Source organism: Lytechinus variegatus, chromosome 4, assembly GCF_018143015.1.
Source record: "Lytechinus variegatus isolate NC3 chromosome 4, Lvar_3.0, whole genome shotgun sequence".
Taxonomy (NCBI): Eukaryota; Metazoa; Echinodermata; class Echinoidea; order Temnopleuroida; family Toxopneustidae; genus Lytechinus; species Lytechinus variegatus.
In genome coordinates this window covers 9,492,513-9,509,078 of record NC_054743.1, presented here as the reverse complement: position 1 = coordinate 9,509,078, position 16,566 = coordinate 9,492,513, and the positions used below count along the sequence as shown (strand labels likewise).

Here is a 16,566-nt window from a genome sequence, read left to right as displayed (position 1 = left end):
CCGAATCATTCATTATTTGTATAATACACACCCAGATTAAATGAATATTATGAAAAAAAATGAAATAGAATCAACTTCCAGGAAAAGAGGCAAATTAATTCTAACAGAAAACCTTGAAAAATAAATATATTTAAAAAGAAATAATACAGTTCTACTCCAGTTAGTGAACCTCACCACAAAATGAAATCCTTCATGCTGAGTGTTGAAAGTAGACAAGACAACAGCTGTACTATGTTTTTTTAAGATATTTATTTTTCAAGGTTTTGTTAGAAACCAACTGTCTTGAATGTAATATTTATCACCTGATGTATACCTAAAACATGACAGAACTTGAAAACTTTGAATACATGTAGTTCATTTTCTGGTGGGTTCACAAACATTTGAGCACCTTTGAAGATCTGGGGCCCGCAACTACGGTAACTACCATGGAAACCTTGATTATGATTGGCTGCTGAGCCCTGTTACCGTGGTAGTTGCCATATTGGCAAAAAATAATACAGTTGCAAGTCCTTTATGAAACGGGCCCCTGCAGTTATAGTGATGTTCACTGACAAACTGTTATAAGCTGCTGAATTATTTACATCTGACTCGCTGAAAAATGACGAGAAAAATCTCAGATTATGATAAAATACATGTATAAATGCAGTGTGGTTTCCTTTAGTTCGGCTTTGCCTTTAATTACATGTTTTTCTCTGATACAATTATATTTTGAACAAGTTCTTTCACAAATTAATGTGAACAAGGCATGAACATTCTTAATGGAATATACACTAGGTTTGGGAAATTTCTGATAGCAAAAGATAGTACTGAAAATGAAGACTAAAAATGAAGAAAGATAGACAAAAAGTTGCAACCTACTTACATATGGAAGACGATGAGTAATGACTAAAGCAACAGAATAAAGAAACTAGATGGATTGTGACAGTGTACAGTCAAGATGTGTGTCTCTGTCATTGTAATATTTGGCAAGAATAAAAAAAGTGCTTTAGATACATAATTCCCCTAAACTACAATGTATGCACAAATTAATTTGTTTGCAGTGATAAGTAATCACATGTGCCTCTAATCAAAAGCTATTTTAACCAACTACACTATGTATTATTTTTTGTCAATATAAATTTGAGGTATAGGCATGAATAGCATGAACGAATAATAAACTGTTAAATCTGTCCAAAGAATGTCTCACAAACTTTCTCTTTCTTTCCAAACACAAAAACTTTTTATGACAGCTGCACATGGTAATCATCCTTATGTATATATATACAGATGTATTCTGACAAAATCAATTGACCCCATACTGGGTATTCCCTATATTAAAGACACCTAATTCTTGGCTTTTATGGAGAGATTATAATATGCTGACTCAAAGATTGTAAAACAGACTGAAAGCAAACTAATGAAGTTACATCAGAGGAGCCAGCTAACTGGCTGAACCAGGAAGACATTCTCTATCTCAGCCTCAGGCACTCTTCAGCCAGTGCAACGCCACGTTGAGGTGTATTATGGAATATACAGTGGATAAACTGGCTCCATAAAGCATCCCAATATTGCTTTAGCCATACATGTACAAGGAATATAACATTAGCAAAATTGTGTCATCAACCCTGTAAATGTTGTAATACTATCTATCAAGTTACATTAACAAGAGAACTAAATACTCCCCCCCCCTGCCCCCAATATCCACTCAGGAGGCCGTTATGATTACCACCATGAACCAAATCACCTGCTATAGAGTACCTTAGTGTGACGTCAGTTGCCATGGCATCCTGATTTTAAACATTCGCAGCTGACGATCGTCTGTACACATTTGTATTTGCAAATGACTCAGGCTCATCTGTAAAATAGGTTGCAAATTCTGATAGCAGCCATTTTCTCCTATGAGAATCACACTCGGCGGATTCATTTTTAAATAAGAATGTATGTGTGTGTGTGTGTTTGCTGGTGTTTGATTATGAATGGTGTATGTGTGCTGATGTGAATGTATGGGTGTTAGATTTAAATGTACTGTTTTCAATTCATCTTAATTTGCTATTCTTAATCAACAATTCAATTTTTAATCTTCTTATCTGTATGGAGATTGGCTTTTTATATAAGGCTCTGCCTTTCTGCCTCTCCTAATACTTTCATTTGTACATTTGTATTGTTTGTTTTTATATGTTTTCTTTATACTCCTTTATATGTGTGTATATATCTACATTGTTTATATGTTTTTTAATGAAAGTATTGAATAAATGAAATGAAAATGAAAAAAATTGTTAAGAACCAGGCCGCCATGACATCTGACATCTTCGCTTCGGTACTTAAAGATAAATTCCAGTTTTGGTAACGATCTCAAAATGACTTTTTACAGAATCTAATATAATGGCCACCCAAATGTCTGTTAGTATGAATAAAAAATGTGTGCCAAAGGATTCTGGAAGAAATTGTGTAATTGCTGAGAAATAAGCAAAATAAGAGCGGATTCGGTCACTCCCGTCGGGTCTTTATTCCAGCAATAATAATACACTGTCCCACGTGTGCCCCTCTGTGTTGGTCATCTTCAGAGTTAACGTCTTTCAGCGTAGATTTCAAGATTTCACAAAGCTCAGTTTATGTAACTGTACCAGATCTAGATCCTCGATGATATTCTGACAATTAAGCCTGGTTTTACAGACTTTCTCATGAAATCAGTGTTTACTGCAACTACTGGCATTTCTCTTTAAAAGCACATTCATTGTGTGGAGGTTGAGTCAACCAATCTCTTAACAAAGGTCAGTGCTCAATATCAGACATATCACAATAGAAACTAATCAATGTAAACCCTTTGCATCACGGAACTGAGTTGGGTATGTTTCATAGAGCTCTTATACAAAGATACACATGACTTGAAGTTGGCAAAAGGAATAAAGTTCCCAATATTTTTATCACACCAACTTCAATGCAAAGTTCACATATATGTTTCATTTGAAATACAAAGCAGAAAAATTCTGGGCACCTGTTATTCACTCCAAATTTGCATCATTCCTAAAGTATAATATTATTGATGATTTTATGAAATGTATTCTGAGTTTCCTTATATGCAATAGTAAAAAATGCAGAGTTCATTAAATATCTACAGCTTTTAAGCTCAATCACATTCTCATGAGCTGCATGAATACATTACTGTTTTCTATTTTAACTGGTTACTTGTTTGTTTCTTCATAATACATTGCAAATTTCCGATCAGATTTTCAACTTCAATTTCTCTACTATAGTAAACAATGTAATATCAATTACCTTACACATTTCAACATTATGTTGGAATGTAAGATGATGAACAATTCAACTACATACATGCAAGTTACAGGTGCAATTTATTGTAAAAACTTTGAAATTTTCTCAAAGCAAGATGAAACATAGCTAAATCATTAACAGCTTGAATTTTTTTTACTTATAAACCTCCAAACCTTTTGAAGAAATAGCATTGGCATTTGTGCCAAGAATAGAAAACATATAGAACTGATTCTATGCATGATATTTTGCAACACACAAGCAACACATTGTTTCTTGACTCTGGTCCTCATTCATATAAAAGAGAACCCAGTTCGTCACACTGATATGGGCAATTCCACAGGTTGGGACAAATCTGTAACGTGAGTAACCGACACATTCCAAAGATTTGCCAGGAGCATAATAGAATTTCCCAAGTTTTGTTTTTATACAAAGGATAGTCAGACTGTGTACTTTGTTGTGATACGGAGATGTTTAGTTCCTATCAATAATAATGGAGTTACAGCTCCAAGTATGAGTCAAGGTGTCTCCAAATGTAACGTGAGTAACCGTGGAATAGCCCATATCATTTCAAGCAAAAAAAAAAAAATTATAATAAAATGCAAGATTAGGTTGTACCATTTTAGTAATGGAAAGTGCTGTTAATCCCTTCAATATTTTGGGATATTAAACAGGATTTCAAACAATTCAGCTTCAAAATTACAAACTTAATTTGAAGGGCTCTGGATAATATTTAGGTCTGCTTATGAATATTGCAAAGGATCCATTTAAATGTATCAGTGGAAGTTGTACTATCTCAACTTCAGATTAATATTTTCTTCTTTAACTGCATAGCCGATATTATAATTATTGTGATTTCTAAGGCACCTAATACATTTTAATTAGAAATGTTCAAGGCGCAAAGGTCAATATTAATTGCAAGTTGAGAATACACATAGCTGGAATCAATTGGCATAAATCTGTTTAAGAATAGGGCCATACCCATCTAACTTCAAACCCCCCAAGAAGTGTAACACATGAGAACAAAAGCTGAAAATACAGACATTTCAGACTTTACTATATATTAGTAAAGACAGATATTTCTTTTCACAAAAAATAGGTACACGGTGCTTTAGTGGCTCTCGTTTCACCCCTAATTGGGACCATTCCTATAAAATAGGGACAGTCAATATAATATAGGGGCAGTTAGCAAGTTTCAACGCCTAAAGATATATTTTTTAGTCCCTGTGAATAATTTCTGCTATAGTTTGCTGTCGAAATAGACAGAAAATACAGGATCTTCATGTAATCACTTATGGAGTGTCGCAAGAAATATTTGCCATCATTTGCCAATTCTGTTGCAAATTCACGATTGATCAATTCTGACTGTAGCAAATCAATATGAATGTCTTTTTTCAAAACGCAGACCAGCAATTGAGTCCAAATTTACACTTGATTCTAAGATTTGTGAACGATTCTGAGACCCAAAATTGACTTGCAATTGAGTATAAGTTGTCTTTGATATCAGACTGATCCATCAAGCAGGCTTATACCCATGCCTGCCAACCTGCAAACAGTCTGGAGAGATTCACAGGGTCTCTGGCCTCTTGGATGAGTAGACTAACTTGACCTGCAACGCTCAGCGTCACTCCATCTTCAACCCCACCAAGTTTCTGCCTCAGTCGGAGAAGCACCCTCTCTGCAACCTGGATAGACAGTGAAGAGATAAACAATCATGAATCATAAAGCAATATAGATTATCATCCAACTACTGGAAAATGGAGTTTAGCTATCATGTGACAACCGGAAGTCTATAAAAAGAGTTGGCCACCCAGAAGAATCTGAAACCCAATGCAGACAAGTTCAGGGGGATGTTTCACAAATTTTTTTTAGTGTTATTATTATTTCTACACAGTTCTTAATATCTCTTCCCTTTATTCATCAAGGAGGCGAGTTTCCTGTAATTTTATTATTTGTTGTCTCTATGATTGTATGTATTAGGTGCTGGAGCCTGGCGAGTACACATGTTGTTAATAGGAATGTGGAGGCATGCTCTTTCTGTTGTTTAGGGCATTCCTCCTTATTTCATTTCATTGTTGCTCTAGGCTCTAGTACCTCACACAAATCTAAGTTATTTTTGTTCTATGTTATGTTAAGCATTGCACGCATTCTTTAATCAGTCCGGCATGGGTATTCAAATTCTTCCCAATACCCCTCTTTATTTCTTTTATCTTGCCTGGCGCTACATACTTTTTTCAATAATGTTTGTCAATGTTTTTTATTTGAATTTTAATAATGTGCAATTTTATATATTGAATGTGCCATATTCTCTCAACGGTTTTTCCATGAGGGCTCGCATGGCTCTGGGCAATAGTAATGAATTTCACTTTTGTGAGCCCTGGCCCATGGAAAAACCGTTTTCTTTCTCTTTTCTTCTCTTTCATTTCTACTTTATCCATATTTAATATTTCAAATTGTATTTATGTAATTACATTGTACAATTTTTTCATGTTTTTTATGGACAAATAAATAAGAGTCGCACCTAAATGCTAATGTGTATGTGATATGCAATGCGCAATAGTGCACATTCTCTTGGCATGATCTGACCGAAGCGGTCATGCCTTTTATACCACACTCAACTCAGCATTTAAGTGCGACTCTAAGTCATACTGAAATCTTTGTGAACATCCACCAGATTAATTCATAATTTTCCAGTTAATTGCTTAACATAAACAGTTATTTGATAGGAATAAACTAAGAGCACATGTGTGTACATTCTGGGCCCTGTCTTACAAAGAGTTACGATTGATCCAATCGATTGTAACTCTATCAAAATCCATCAGTGTCATAATTTTATCTAGCAAAATTGCAAAATATCCATTGTAAACAAAAGCAAACACACCAAATTGTCAGGAAAATAATGGCTTTATGAATATACATCTTGAAAACATTTTGAACAAACATGTAATTTAAGATGTTGATGTTGCTGGCTTTCCGTTGTTGCCATTGATTGGATTAATCGCAACTGTCGCACGGATCAAAATACAAGTCAGGGCTTAAACTTGAGGCATCACTAGGGATTCAAATGCCCCCCCCTTTCCTTCTTCCAAGAGGATACCACAATAAAATCAAGTAAAATCAAATAAACAAACCTGGTTGACCTCCTCTCTAGAGGTTGTAGGACTAGTAGCCCCATTGGTAGGAGTAGGCATGATGTCTTGATGACCGTCTGTAGTGGTATTCAGCTCGGACTGATCTCCTAGCTCTGTTCGGTCTAATTCCTGTATTTGCAGAGCTCTCGCTGGTGACATGGTCCAGGTGTATAGAGGATCATAGAGAAGGACCTTGGGAAAGGGGAGAATTGATATGAATGCTGTGAAGTGCTTCCAATAAGGGGTAAATCAAGAGAAGAAATTTTGTGACAGCTACTTGATCAATTTTCATGCATCTTGGAAGAATAAATATTCATCAAAGTGAATAACATTAAACACAGTTCTTAAAAGAAGACACAATATTACGCTTTTGAAAGGAAAATAAATGCTTGTCGCTCACTTACCTCGACAACTGTCAGAAGAGCTTCTCTAGAGTTATGCATCACTTCCATAGTCTTCTCACTACACCTACAAAATGACAACCCCCAAATAATTACTCTTAAAAAAAACTTCAATATATTGATTTGGTTTGAAAGGATAAAAAAAGCTGATTTATTTGAAATCACATTTCTTGGGACCACATACATCCGTTTGTTTTAAACCAATTTTGACTTAGAATATGTAATACAACAAACATTTTGTATATTCTGGACTTAAAAAATGCTTCTACTTCTGAAAAGGTCGACATGTAGTAGTCTGCATTAGATAATATTTTCTTAATTATGATACAATGGCCCACATCTTTAAAAATTTTGTAGCCCCATCCAAGACCCGAAATGACACAAAAACAAAGACGAAGTAAAAATGTGTAGGAGTTCTAACCTTCTGAAGACTCCTTCTACACCAGCTACACCCATAGCATCCACAAGATCTCTGGTCAAACGGAATGGTACTGTCTCAGGGGTCGGGAGATTACGGCCCTGCTCAAAGGCAATACCTGGTAATATAAGACAGTGTTTATGTGGAAATTATTACGCATAGTATGGAACAGTCTCAGGCATTGGAAGATTATAATCCTGCTCAAAGTCAATACCTGTACATTGTTCTATGGAAGTCATTTCACATCATGGTGGAAAAAAGGTTAAAAACCCAACAAAAACACAAACAAGCAAGTTGAAATCATGAACAAGAGTAAATAACGGATACAAAGATATCAGTTCTTGAAGCAGGACAGTAATTTGCCAGTCCCATAAAATTCATACTTCACTTTATAAACTACTGAAGTTGAAATAATTTGAGAGCATTAAAACCTTTCATAGGGAAACCAGAAAATAGAGAAAAAATATTTTAGGAAGGTTCCACACTAAGAAGGTTGGACAATTACTTCATGTAATTGCCCAGCAGCTAATGAATGGAGCTCTGAAGCAAGACACAAAAGCACCTTTGATTCTAAAACATGTTTTCACTCAAGTTTCACCACAGGATACACATTTCGTGGAGAGAAAAGCAATATTCTGGTAGAAATTGAAGGATTGATGAACACTTACCAAGATCAATGTGAACCAGCTCTGCAGAGTTGCAGTCGATTAAGATGTTCTGAACATGCCTGTCACCAAGACCAACTACATAACCAACTATATATTCAAGAACCAGAGGAGTGGAAAAGAAATACTGAATTAGTGAATAATGTGAACCAAATTTTCAAAGTAATTTTCATCAACATTAATGAGTTATTTACTGCATACTTACGTGGGAGAACATGTTTTACAGTCTCATGAAATTTTTAAAAGGAATGTAAAACAGCTTGGAAAGTAAAGGAAGGTAAAGGATAACAAAGTAGATGGATTTTAGAATGTGCGCTGGCAAAATTTGTGCATTCAGCATTGTACGATCTGAAATATCGCGCACACCGACTTCTAGAAAACACTAAATGCATATATAATCTAATCAGATCGCCACTCCAATATTCATGAATTAATGATTGAAGTAAATTTTTAACCCTAATTAGATTTTGTACCAGAAATCCAAATTGCACAAAAAAATTACGGGTACATTTCTTCAATTCTCAAGAAACCTGAGCGGCAAATTTGACTTTTATGATATGATTATTTTCTATTCTGTCAGGTCGTGTCGCATTGCAACATGTAAGATCTAAAGCAAGATTCATAACAATGTGGAAAGAGGAGAAATAATTAGGGGAGAGAGATCAGGCATCATGGGTGAGGCTATGAAATTTAAAGCTCCAACTATCTTCCACCATGTAGTACGAGTCAATTCTTATTCTAGGATCATTTTCAAAGTTAAGATCTTCTCTCCTTACCAATGGATCCTGTGGCGACGCTACGAGTATAGCTGAGTCGTTTCTCAAACCAATCAGCTGGATCAAGGAATCTCTCTAAGAAGAAATGATGAAAGACAGGTTGAAAGTTCTTACAGACGTTGCTGAAGGCTTTGATCTTCTGATTGTTGTCGCCTGTCTGATGGGCAGCCTGGAAATAAGGTATAATTTCTTGCATTATTTTCAAACTTAAAAAAAAAAGGAAAAAAAATAGATGGTGATCTGTCAGTTTACGATGGGTTTAGTGACTCATATGGATTGATATTGAAAGTAAGGAGGCGCGATAGCTCAGTCGGTAGAGCGGGGGTTTTGGATTCCGGTGACCCGGGTTCGATTCCCAAATGGTGTGCTAGTGCCCTTTGGTAAGGCATTTATCCTCATTACCAGGTCCCTCGGAGAGGACTTTAAGCCATTGGTCCCCTGGTTGCTTGCTCACAGGCATTCGCACTTTCTCAGCAGTCAGGTAAAATAACCTCGGTATAAATGCCAGTTGTGGTAGTGATGATGATAACAATATTAATAATAACAAAGACAAGAACAATAATAATGATAACAAGAATAACATCAACAACACCAACAACAATAACAATAATAATAATACTAATAGGCATTTATGAAGAGCCATCTCTCCAGAAACATTCTAACCTGAGGTGTACAAAAAAGAGAAAGAATGAGAGAGTTTGGATGAGTGACAAAGTGCCCAAAACTGATACTGTTAGAAAACACTTCATTTTAGATTTGAAAGTTTGTAATGATGATATGATTATATGTGATGTCAAAATGAATTAGAAGGGAATCCAATAATATGACTACCAAAGTGTTTGTTTGTATAAATAGAAATATATGTGCAGAATGATTCTGGTAGGAAATGTATGATTGCCATGAAATCAGCAAAATGAGTCTACTCACCGCCATCTTCCTCCTGCATTGTTTAGCCTTCCAATCTCCTGGGCGATAGCGTACGTGGGCACCAAGATCATTCTCACCATCTCCTATGAGATAGAGACCTAAAGGCATCGTTCCTTCACACCATTCTAACAAACCACTCTTCTGACAGAGAGGCACAACCTAGTATCAAACACAACAAATATTATTATTAGTAGTGGTAGTATTTGTATATGTATATGTAAATAGTTTTTGTTGTTCTGCTCTGAAGCGCCTTGAGCATATAATGAAGATGGAAAGTGCGCTATATAAGTCTTATGTATTATTCTTATTATTATTTGTTTTGGCATAACGTGTGCCTTTATCAGAAGTCCTTTCGCGCTCGGCAATATGTCACATAATTACACTGGCTTTAGCAGAGCTGCTGTCATGTGCTCTGAATTTCAAGGGTAAATTCCTGCCTGGTCCCATTTATCTCAACCGAGTTGAATACAACACAATATGGATAAATTTTCTAGACAGAAAACAATGTCCGGAGTAAGATGTGACCCTCTGATTAAAGATCCGGTCCCACTGGTAGGAGAATTAATCATGCATAAATCGTATATATGCAAATTTCTGCACTCATTTTCGTATGCAAAAAATTGACCCAAAATGACAAATTTCCTCGTATAACGTACAGATGTTCGGCAGATACTCATCCACAATCAATGTTGTGCTGCTAAAAAATCCTGGGAGAGAAAAAAACTTGCCTTTTCGGGTTATTGCGAATGTTTCACAAATATTGCAGATGTTTAACGAATATAAACCAATTTTATGGGCAATACATATGTAAATATTCCTAAATACCATTGGGACCAGGGCTTGAGGGATGGGAGTTGAAACTATTCCACCATGATGCTTACATAGTATAATTACCTTGTATCTCCTGATCTGTAGTTTTCTTCTCTTTGTATCTGTATTCTTGTTGAGTAGTTGGTTCACTAGACCAAAAACTTGCTGCATAACAGCATCTTGCCTCAGGTCATCATTCCCCTACAAATGAATAGAATCACAATCAACCCAATTCAATATAAGAGGTGATAAAACAAATCTATAACTGATTGTATGATATTCCTCAAATGATCATAATCTAAGCACTTCAGGAAGTGAAATAAGAATGGAGAAAATGGTGGGGGGAAACTTTACACATTCAATAGAGAAATGTCAACCTGTTTACTGAACATGAACATCAGGATATCTAGTTATGAGATGATGTTGGGTGGGATAACTGCAAGGAAATGATGTGTAAGATGACATTCAATCCAGGGCCCGTCTTACAAAGAGTTACTATTGATCCGATAAATCACAACTATGGACGGCCGGCAACGTCAACATATACCATTCATGTTTGCTCAAAATATTTTCCAACTATGATGTATATTCATGCATTCATTGTTTTCTTGAAAATTCACTGTGCTTCTTTTTTGTTTACAAAGAACATAATGCGAATTTCCTGTAGAAAAAATATGACACTGATGGATTTCCATAGAGTTATGATTGATTGGATCTATCGTAATTCTTTGTAAGACGGGGCCCAGATGGACCTCACAATAAACAATGCATTGTTTGTAACACTTGTACAAGCATGCATTTTATCCAGAATAACAAAGGTTGTTCATTCTCTGACATCTAATTTCAATCTCTAGATTCCACCGTCCAATCAGGAAGTGTATCATTTATGTTACAAAAAATATGAAAGTGATTTTAGCTCCCAGTCAATTACTAGTATCCCGCAACATTAGATCTAAAAGGAATATGAACTATTGATCTTTGAGGGTGGTTTGTACCTTGACGAGCTGTCTCCGTTTGACCCCATCTGATCCTCTGCATGTAAGGATCTTCGGAAGGTTGATACCACCAGCGAGCTTGAAGGTCGGCTCAAAACCTTCAACGTAAACAATGTCATCATAGCAACAGGATGCTTTGACATCTAGCTCCAGGGTTGGCACGGCAACATGATGGAGGGATCTCAGATGGAGAAGAGGCTGGTTGGATGCGATAGAAATGGCCTCTAAAATACAAGAGGAACAATAACGAGGTAGTTCACTAACCACGTGTCTCGCCTGATTTTGCCTGGTCAATGAAATATGCAACATAATCTTTCGAACCTGAGATGACCTTTGACATTATCATCTTCACGGACACACATGTTGTATTACCAAAGGATCATATGCAGCAAGTATGAACATAACTGATGCAGAAATAACGAAATGAGAGCAGTTATAACATTTTCGTAACAGATCAATGGAGCAACAGGAAAAGTGATTACTAGGTCTTGGCTGAACTTTGTTCAGGCAAGACAAAAGTTATCAGAAAGGAGGGAGGGGTAAAGTTGATCACTGCAAGTAAGAAGTAAGTCCATGTGACTAAGATCATTTTCATCTTCGGATGACTACTCCACTTGGATTGTTTTCACTAAATACAAAATACTGTCTCTGAGCATTTTATTTGTCATTCTTCGTCTTCTGTAACAGTGTAATGATACACTGCAGAGTGGTATACATGCAGTTGATGAGGCACAAACTTGAAGTGTGACTTTACTTTAAAGTGAACAATTTCTCATGTAATAATCTACATGTGAAGTACAGATAAAAAGTAAAACGTCTCGTCAAATGACACTACCAACCTTGGCTCTGATTTTGTAAGGTGACTAAGGACCACTAAACTTACTTGTTTGTGTTTTCATAGAAGATACATCCCAATAGGCCATTCTAATATAAGCCTCAGATAGTTTGTTCATGGCTGGTATGATGTCACAACAAGGTTTCTTGGTCATTAGTTTGTTGCTTAGATCAACGGCTGCTTGCATTCGATCCTGGATTTCAACAAAACACAATATTTAAAAAAAATAATAATGATTTGTTTAAAAAACAGTAATGGTAATATTAGAAGACATTTGCATCTATGTTGATTCTCTGAACATATAAGACTTGGGTTGCAATTGTGATAAGATTTTGCTTTATATTTGGCTCAATGAGCATATTTTGCTGAAGAAGAAGTATCACTGGAGGAAATGTCATGCCATTTTGACGAGTATGATAATAGTGATAATTATAGTACGCTCAAATTGTCCAAAGATGCTCATGGTGCTGGCTATTTAAAAAAAAAATGAGAATTTAAATCACAACCTAATGATGATCTTTGGCTATGTTTGTTGCTGCTTGCCTGTTATTAATTGGGATTAGACTTGATCAGCAGCTTGTAAATAGAACACTCTTTCTATTGCATACAGATAATCTTCAGATAATCATGCAATTGCAGTGGAGCGTAGTGGCCCACTGGATTAGTCTTCGGACTTTGAAAAAAAAGGGTCGTGGGTTCGAATCCCAGCCATGGCGCAATTTCCTTCAGCAAGAAATTTATCCACATTGTGCTGCACTCGACCCAGGTGAGGTGAATGGGTACCCGGTAGGAAAAAATTCCTCGAATGCTCGAGCGCCCGATCAAGGTAGCCGTGCAAAAGCCGGGGTAATAATAGCAGGGCCCGCTAGAACAGTTTTCGGAACTGAAGTGGCTACCCTGGGTAAATATGCCGCTATTATTATTATTGCCATCTTCTATCATGATAAAAATGGTGCTAAGTAAACTGGACACATAACTCACTTTATCTGTTTGTGAGAGGTCTCCACCGCCACTGCCCCTACCAAGCTTTGTCTTCTTAGAGTTGACGATCGAGTCCAGGTTAGCATTGGCCAGAGCCAAGATGACCGGTAGCGCATGGTGAGGATGGTCCACTGCAACTCTCTCTATCAAGTTATTCAAATTGGTGTAGAACTCCTCCTTGCCCTGGACCTTGGTGGTCATCCTAGCGGCCAGTTGGTACATCATCGGAAGGAACTTCCTGCTCTCGATCTTCCCAATGGAATCTTCTAGGAGGAGGTTGATCTGGGTGACTGTAGCGTTGTCGAACCAGAGAGAGCAGAGGCGGAAGACGCGGGTGTCCTGGGACTGGTCTGAAGCCTCTAGACAGTGCAGGTAGCACTCCATGGCTCGAACAAGAAAGTTTCTACAGTCTTCTTGCATTGACTCTACCTCTTTCTGGTCAATAGCTAGCTGCTTTGCTTGGATCCGATAGTACCTACAATTTAAACAAAAACAATCAGACATTGAGAAATAAGTTGCACAAGATTATACTTGCTGGTGGGTGGAAAAATTTTGTCTCTGCTATAAATCCTGCAATTGACATCATGGCTCCTAAAACCACAGGAAATCATGGTAAGCCAAAAGCTCTAGCACTGGGATATTTATCCCTTCCTGGCTCAATACATACAGAATCATCATCATCATCACTGTCAGAGGCATGAATATCTCCATCATCGTTATAAACATCATTATCACTATGCTCCCACTCCTTATCATCGTTGTTCTGGCCACCATTGTCATGATTATCATAAGCATCATCGCCACCATCATCATCATCACAATCATCACACCATCATCATCACCATCATCATCAAACACCATCATCATCACCATCATCATCATCATCAACACCATCACCACCATCATCATCAACATCACCATCATCATCATCACCACCATCATCATCATCTTCAACACCATCATCACTACCACCACCACCATCATCACTATCATCATCACCATCATCACCATCATCATCATCACCATCATCACCATCATCACCATCATCATCATAATCACCATCATCATCATCACCATCATGACCATCATCATCATCACCATCATCATCAACATTGTCATCATCATCATTATCATCACCACCACCACCATCATCACCATCATCATCATCACCACCACCACCACCATCATCACCATCACAATCATCATCATCATCATCAACTTCATCATCATCACACCGTCATCATCAACATCATCATCACCATCAGCATCATCACCACCCTCCTCCTTCTCCTTCACTTACTCCTCCTTACCATCTTCATCATACTCCTAATCATCATCTTATCTTACCTATCGCTACTGTTAATTCCAATGCTCCTCATCTTCTCCACATTTTCCATAGAAGTCTTCATGAGCTTCCTCTTGTTTTCATAGTCTTTAGATTTCATGTACTCGACTAAACTCTGATACTGAGCATCAGCAAACCTTGCCAGGGAATGATAGGCATGTACGGCTTCTTGACTCGTATCACTCGCATCAATGAAGATGGTCACTGCCTGGAAAACAATATCATTATTTTTCAATTGGATACTGAATTCTATGGTTATGAAAATAAAAAAAATGATGATAATGATGTTATATTTACTCAGGGTAGCCACTTCAGTTAGTAAAACTACATGTATCATATTCTAAGCTACATGTAAAAGTCCATATCAGGTACATGTACAGTTGAAATTTAAAAAAGATTTATTATCATAATTCTGTGAAGCAAAAATGGATATGATTTTTTTCCAATACACAATCATCAGAATCCCATGCTAGTATTATCTACAGAAATCTCACTTATGCATGACTCAATCAACCAACTGTTTCTCATTTAAATGTGAATAATTTTTTTAAGTGTGTATACAATCTTCAAATGGAAATAATATTTAATGTAAACATTGTGCAATTAGTCTTCGGACTACAGCATTTTATTCTGTTTTATATCTAAGAAACTGAATTGAAAATTGTGTAAACCACATTAACACTTTTCACATTATGCACATTATGGAGCTAAAATGTAATTTAAAAAAATGTATTTTATATTATTAAAGGACATAAACAGGTATTTTAACAAAGATCATACCTTTTCCATGTAATCCTCCATAATGACGTTAGGACTTTGTGAACGAGTTTCTGCAAGCCAGTTGCCATAGATACTGAGCATTGTGGCATAAGTCTTGTAGTTACTTGGATCTGGAGACTGTGTAAAGAAGAGAATAAATTAACTTTATTCATGTTGTTACATTTGTATAGTGAAATACACATTTTGATTTTCATTAAAGGTCAAGTCCACCTCAGAAAAATGTTGATTTGAATCAATAGAGAAAAATCAGACAAGCAAAATGCTGAAGATTTCATCAAAATCGGATGTAAAATAAGAAAGTTATGACGTTTCAAAGTTTCGCTTATTTTTAACAAAATAGTTATATGAACGAGCCAGTTACATCCAAATGAGAGAGTCGATGATGTCACTCACTCACTATTTCTTTTATTTTTTATTGTTTGAATTATACAATATTTCAATTTTTACGAATTTGACGATTAGGACCTCCTTGCCTGAAGCACAAAATGTTAAAATAATGGAATTCCACGTGTTCAGGGAGGAATGAAACTTCATTTCATATGACAATGACGAAAAAATCAAAATATTTCATATTTCATATAATAAAATACAAAAAAATAGTGAGTGAGTGATGTCATCAACTCTCTAATTTGGATGTAACTGGCTCGTTCATATAACTATTTTGTTGAAAATAAGCGAAACTTTAAAATGCCATAACTTTCTTATATTACATCTGATTTTGATGACATTTTCAGTGTTGTTGAATTTTAAATTAAGTTTTTGTTGGGGTGGACTTGTCCTTTAACTTTATTCATGGTGTTACACTTGTACAGTGAAATACACATTTTGATTTTCATTAATAATGACTAACTTCGACGACAAATCTCTCAAAAGAATAAATTACGGAAAACAAATAATTTTGGTGACTTGACAAGAAACATGACCTTGACAAAAATTTGACAAAAATATTAACAGGAAGAAAAAAAAATCAACAAGAATTTCATTCTTCAAATATTATATTTCCCATTTAGCTGACGGGTAATAATAATATAGGGTATTTATATTGTGCACATATCCACCTTGTTAGGTGCTCAAGGCGCTCCTATATTACCCGGCTAAGCTATGCGTTCAGAGCGCACACAGCTTCTTAAGGAATTACTTCCTACCGGTACCCATTTACCTCACCTGGGTTGAGTGCAACACATTGTGGATCAGTTAATTAATGGTTGAGAATCTTATCTAGCACATACAAGCAACTTCTAGTCTTTGGTAAA

The 16,566-nt window shown here is 36.2% G+C and overlaps 1 protein-coding gene across 1 annotated transcript in view; it reads right to left on the bottom strand.

Annotated features, from left to right (window-relative positions):
* Positions 1–3,817: 3,817 nt before the first annotated feature.
* Positions 3,818–16,566, bottom strand: part of LOC121413326 (serine-protein kinase ATM-like) — a 65,701-nt gene continuing 52,952 nt past the window's right edge. Inside the window, exons 46-58 of the mRNA XM_041606110.1 lie at positions 15,314–15,430; positions 14,536–14,741; positions 13,189–13,663; positions 12,256–12,400; positions 11,373–11,596; positions 10,462–10,578; positions 9,568–9,726; positions 8,641–8,809; positions 7,868–7,954; positions 7,203–7,317; positions 6,785–6,848; positions 6,381–6,572; positions 3,818–4,934 (exon numbers count right to left, since the gene is read on the bottom strand). Of these exons, the coding sequence (XP_041462044.1) occupies positions 4,776–4,934; positions 6,381–6,572; positions 6,785–6,848; positions 7,203–7,317; positions 7,868–7,954; positions 8,641–8,809; positions 9,568–9,726; positions 10,462–10,578; positions 11,373–11,596; positions 12,256–12,400; positions 13,189–13,663; positions 14,536–14,741; positions 15,314–15,430 (2,229 nt within the window). The 3' untranslated portion in view covers positions 3,818–4,775. The remainder of the gene's footprint in view (positions 4,935–6,380; positions 6,573–6,784; positions 6,849–7,202; positions 7,318–7,867; positions 7,955–8,640; positions 8,810–9,567; positions 9,727–10,461; positions 10,579–11,372; positions 11,597–12,255; positions 12,401–13,188; positions 13,664–14,535; positions 14,742–15,313; positions 15,431–16,566) is intronic.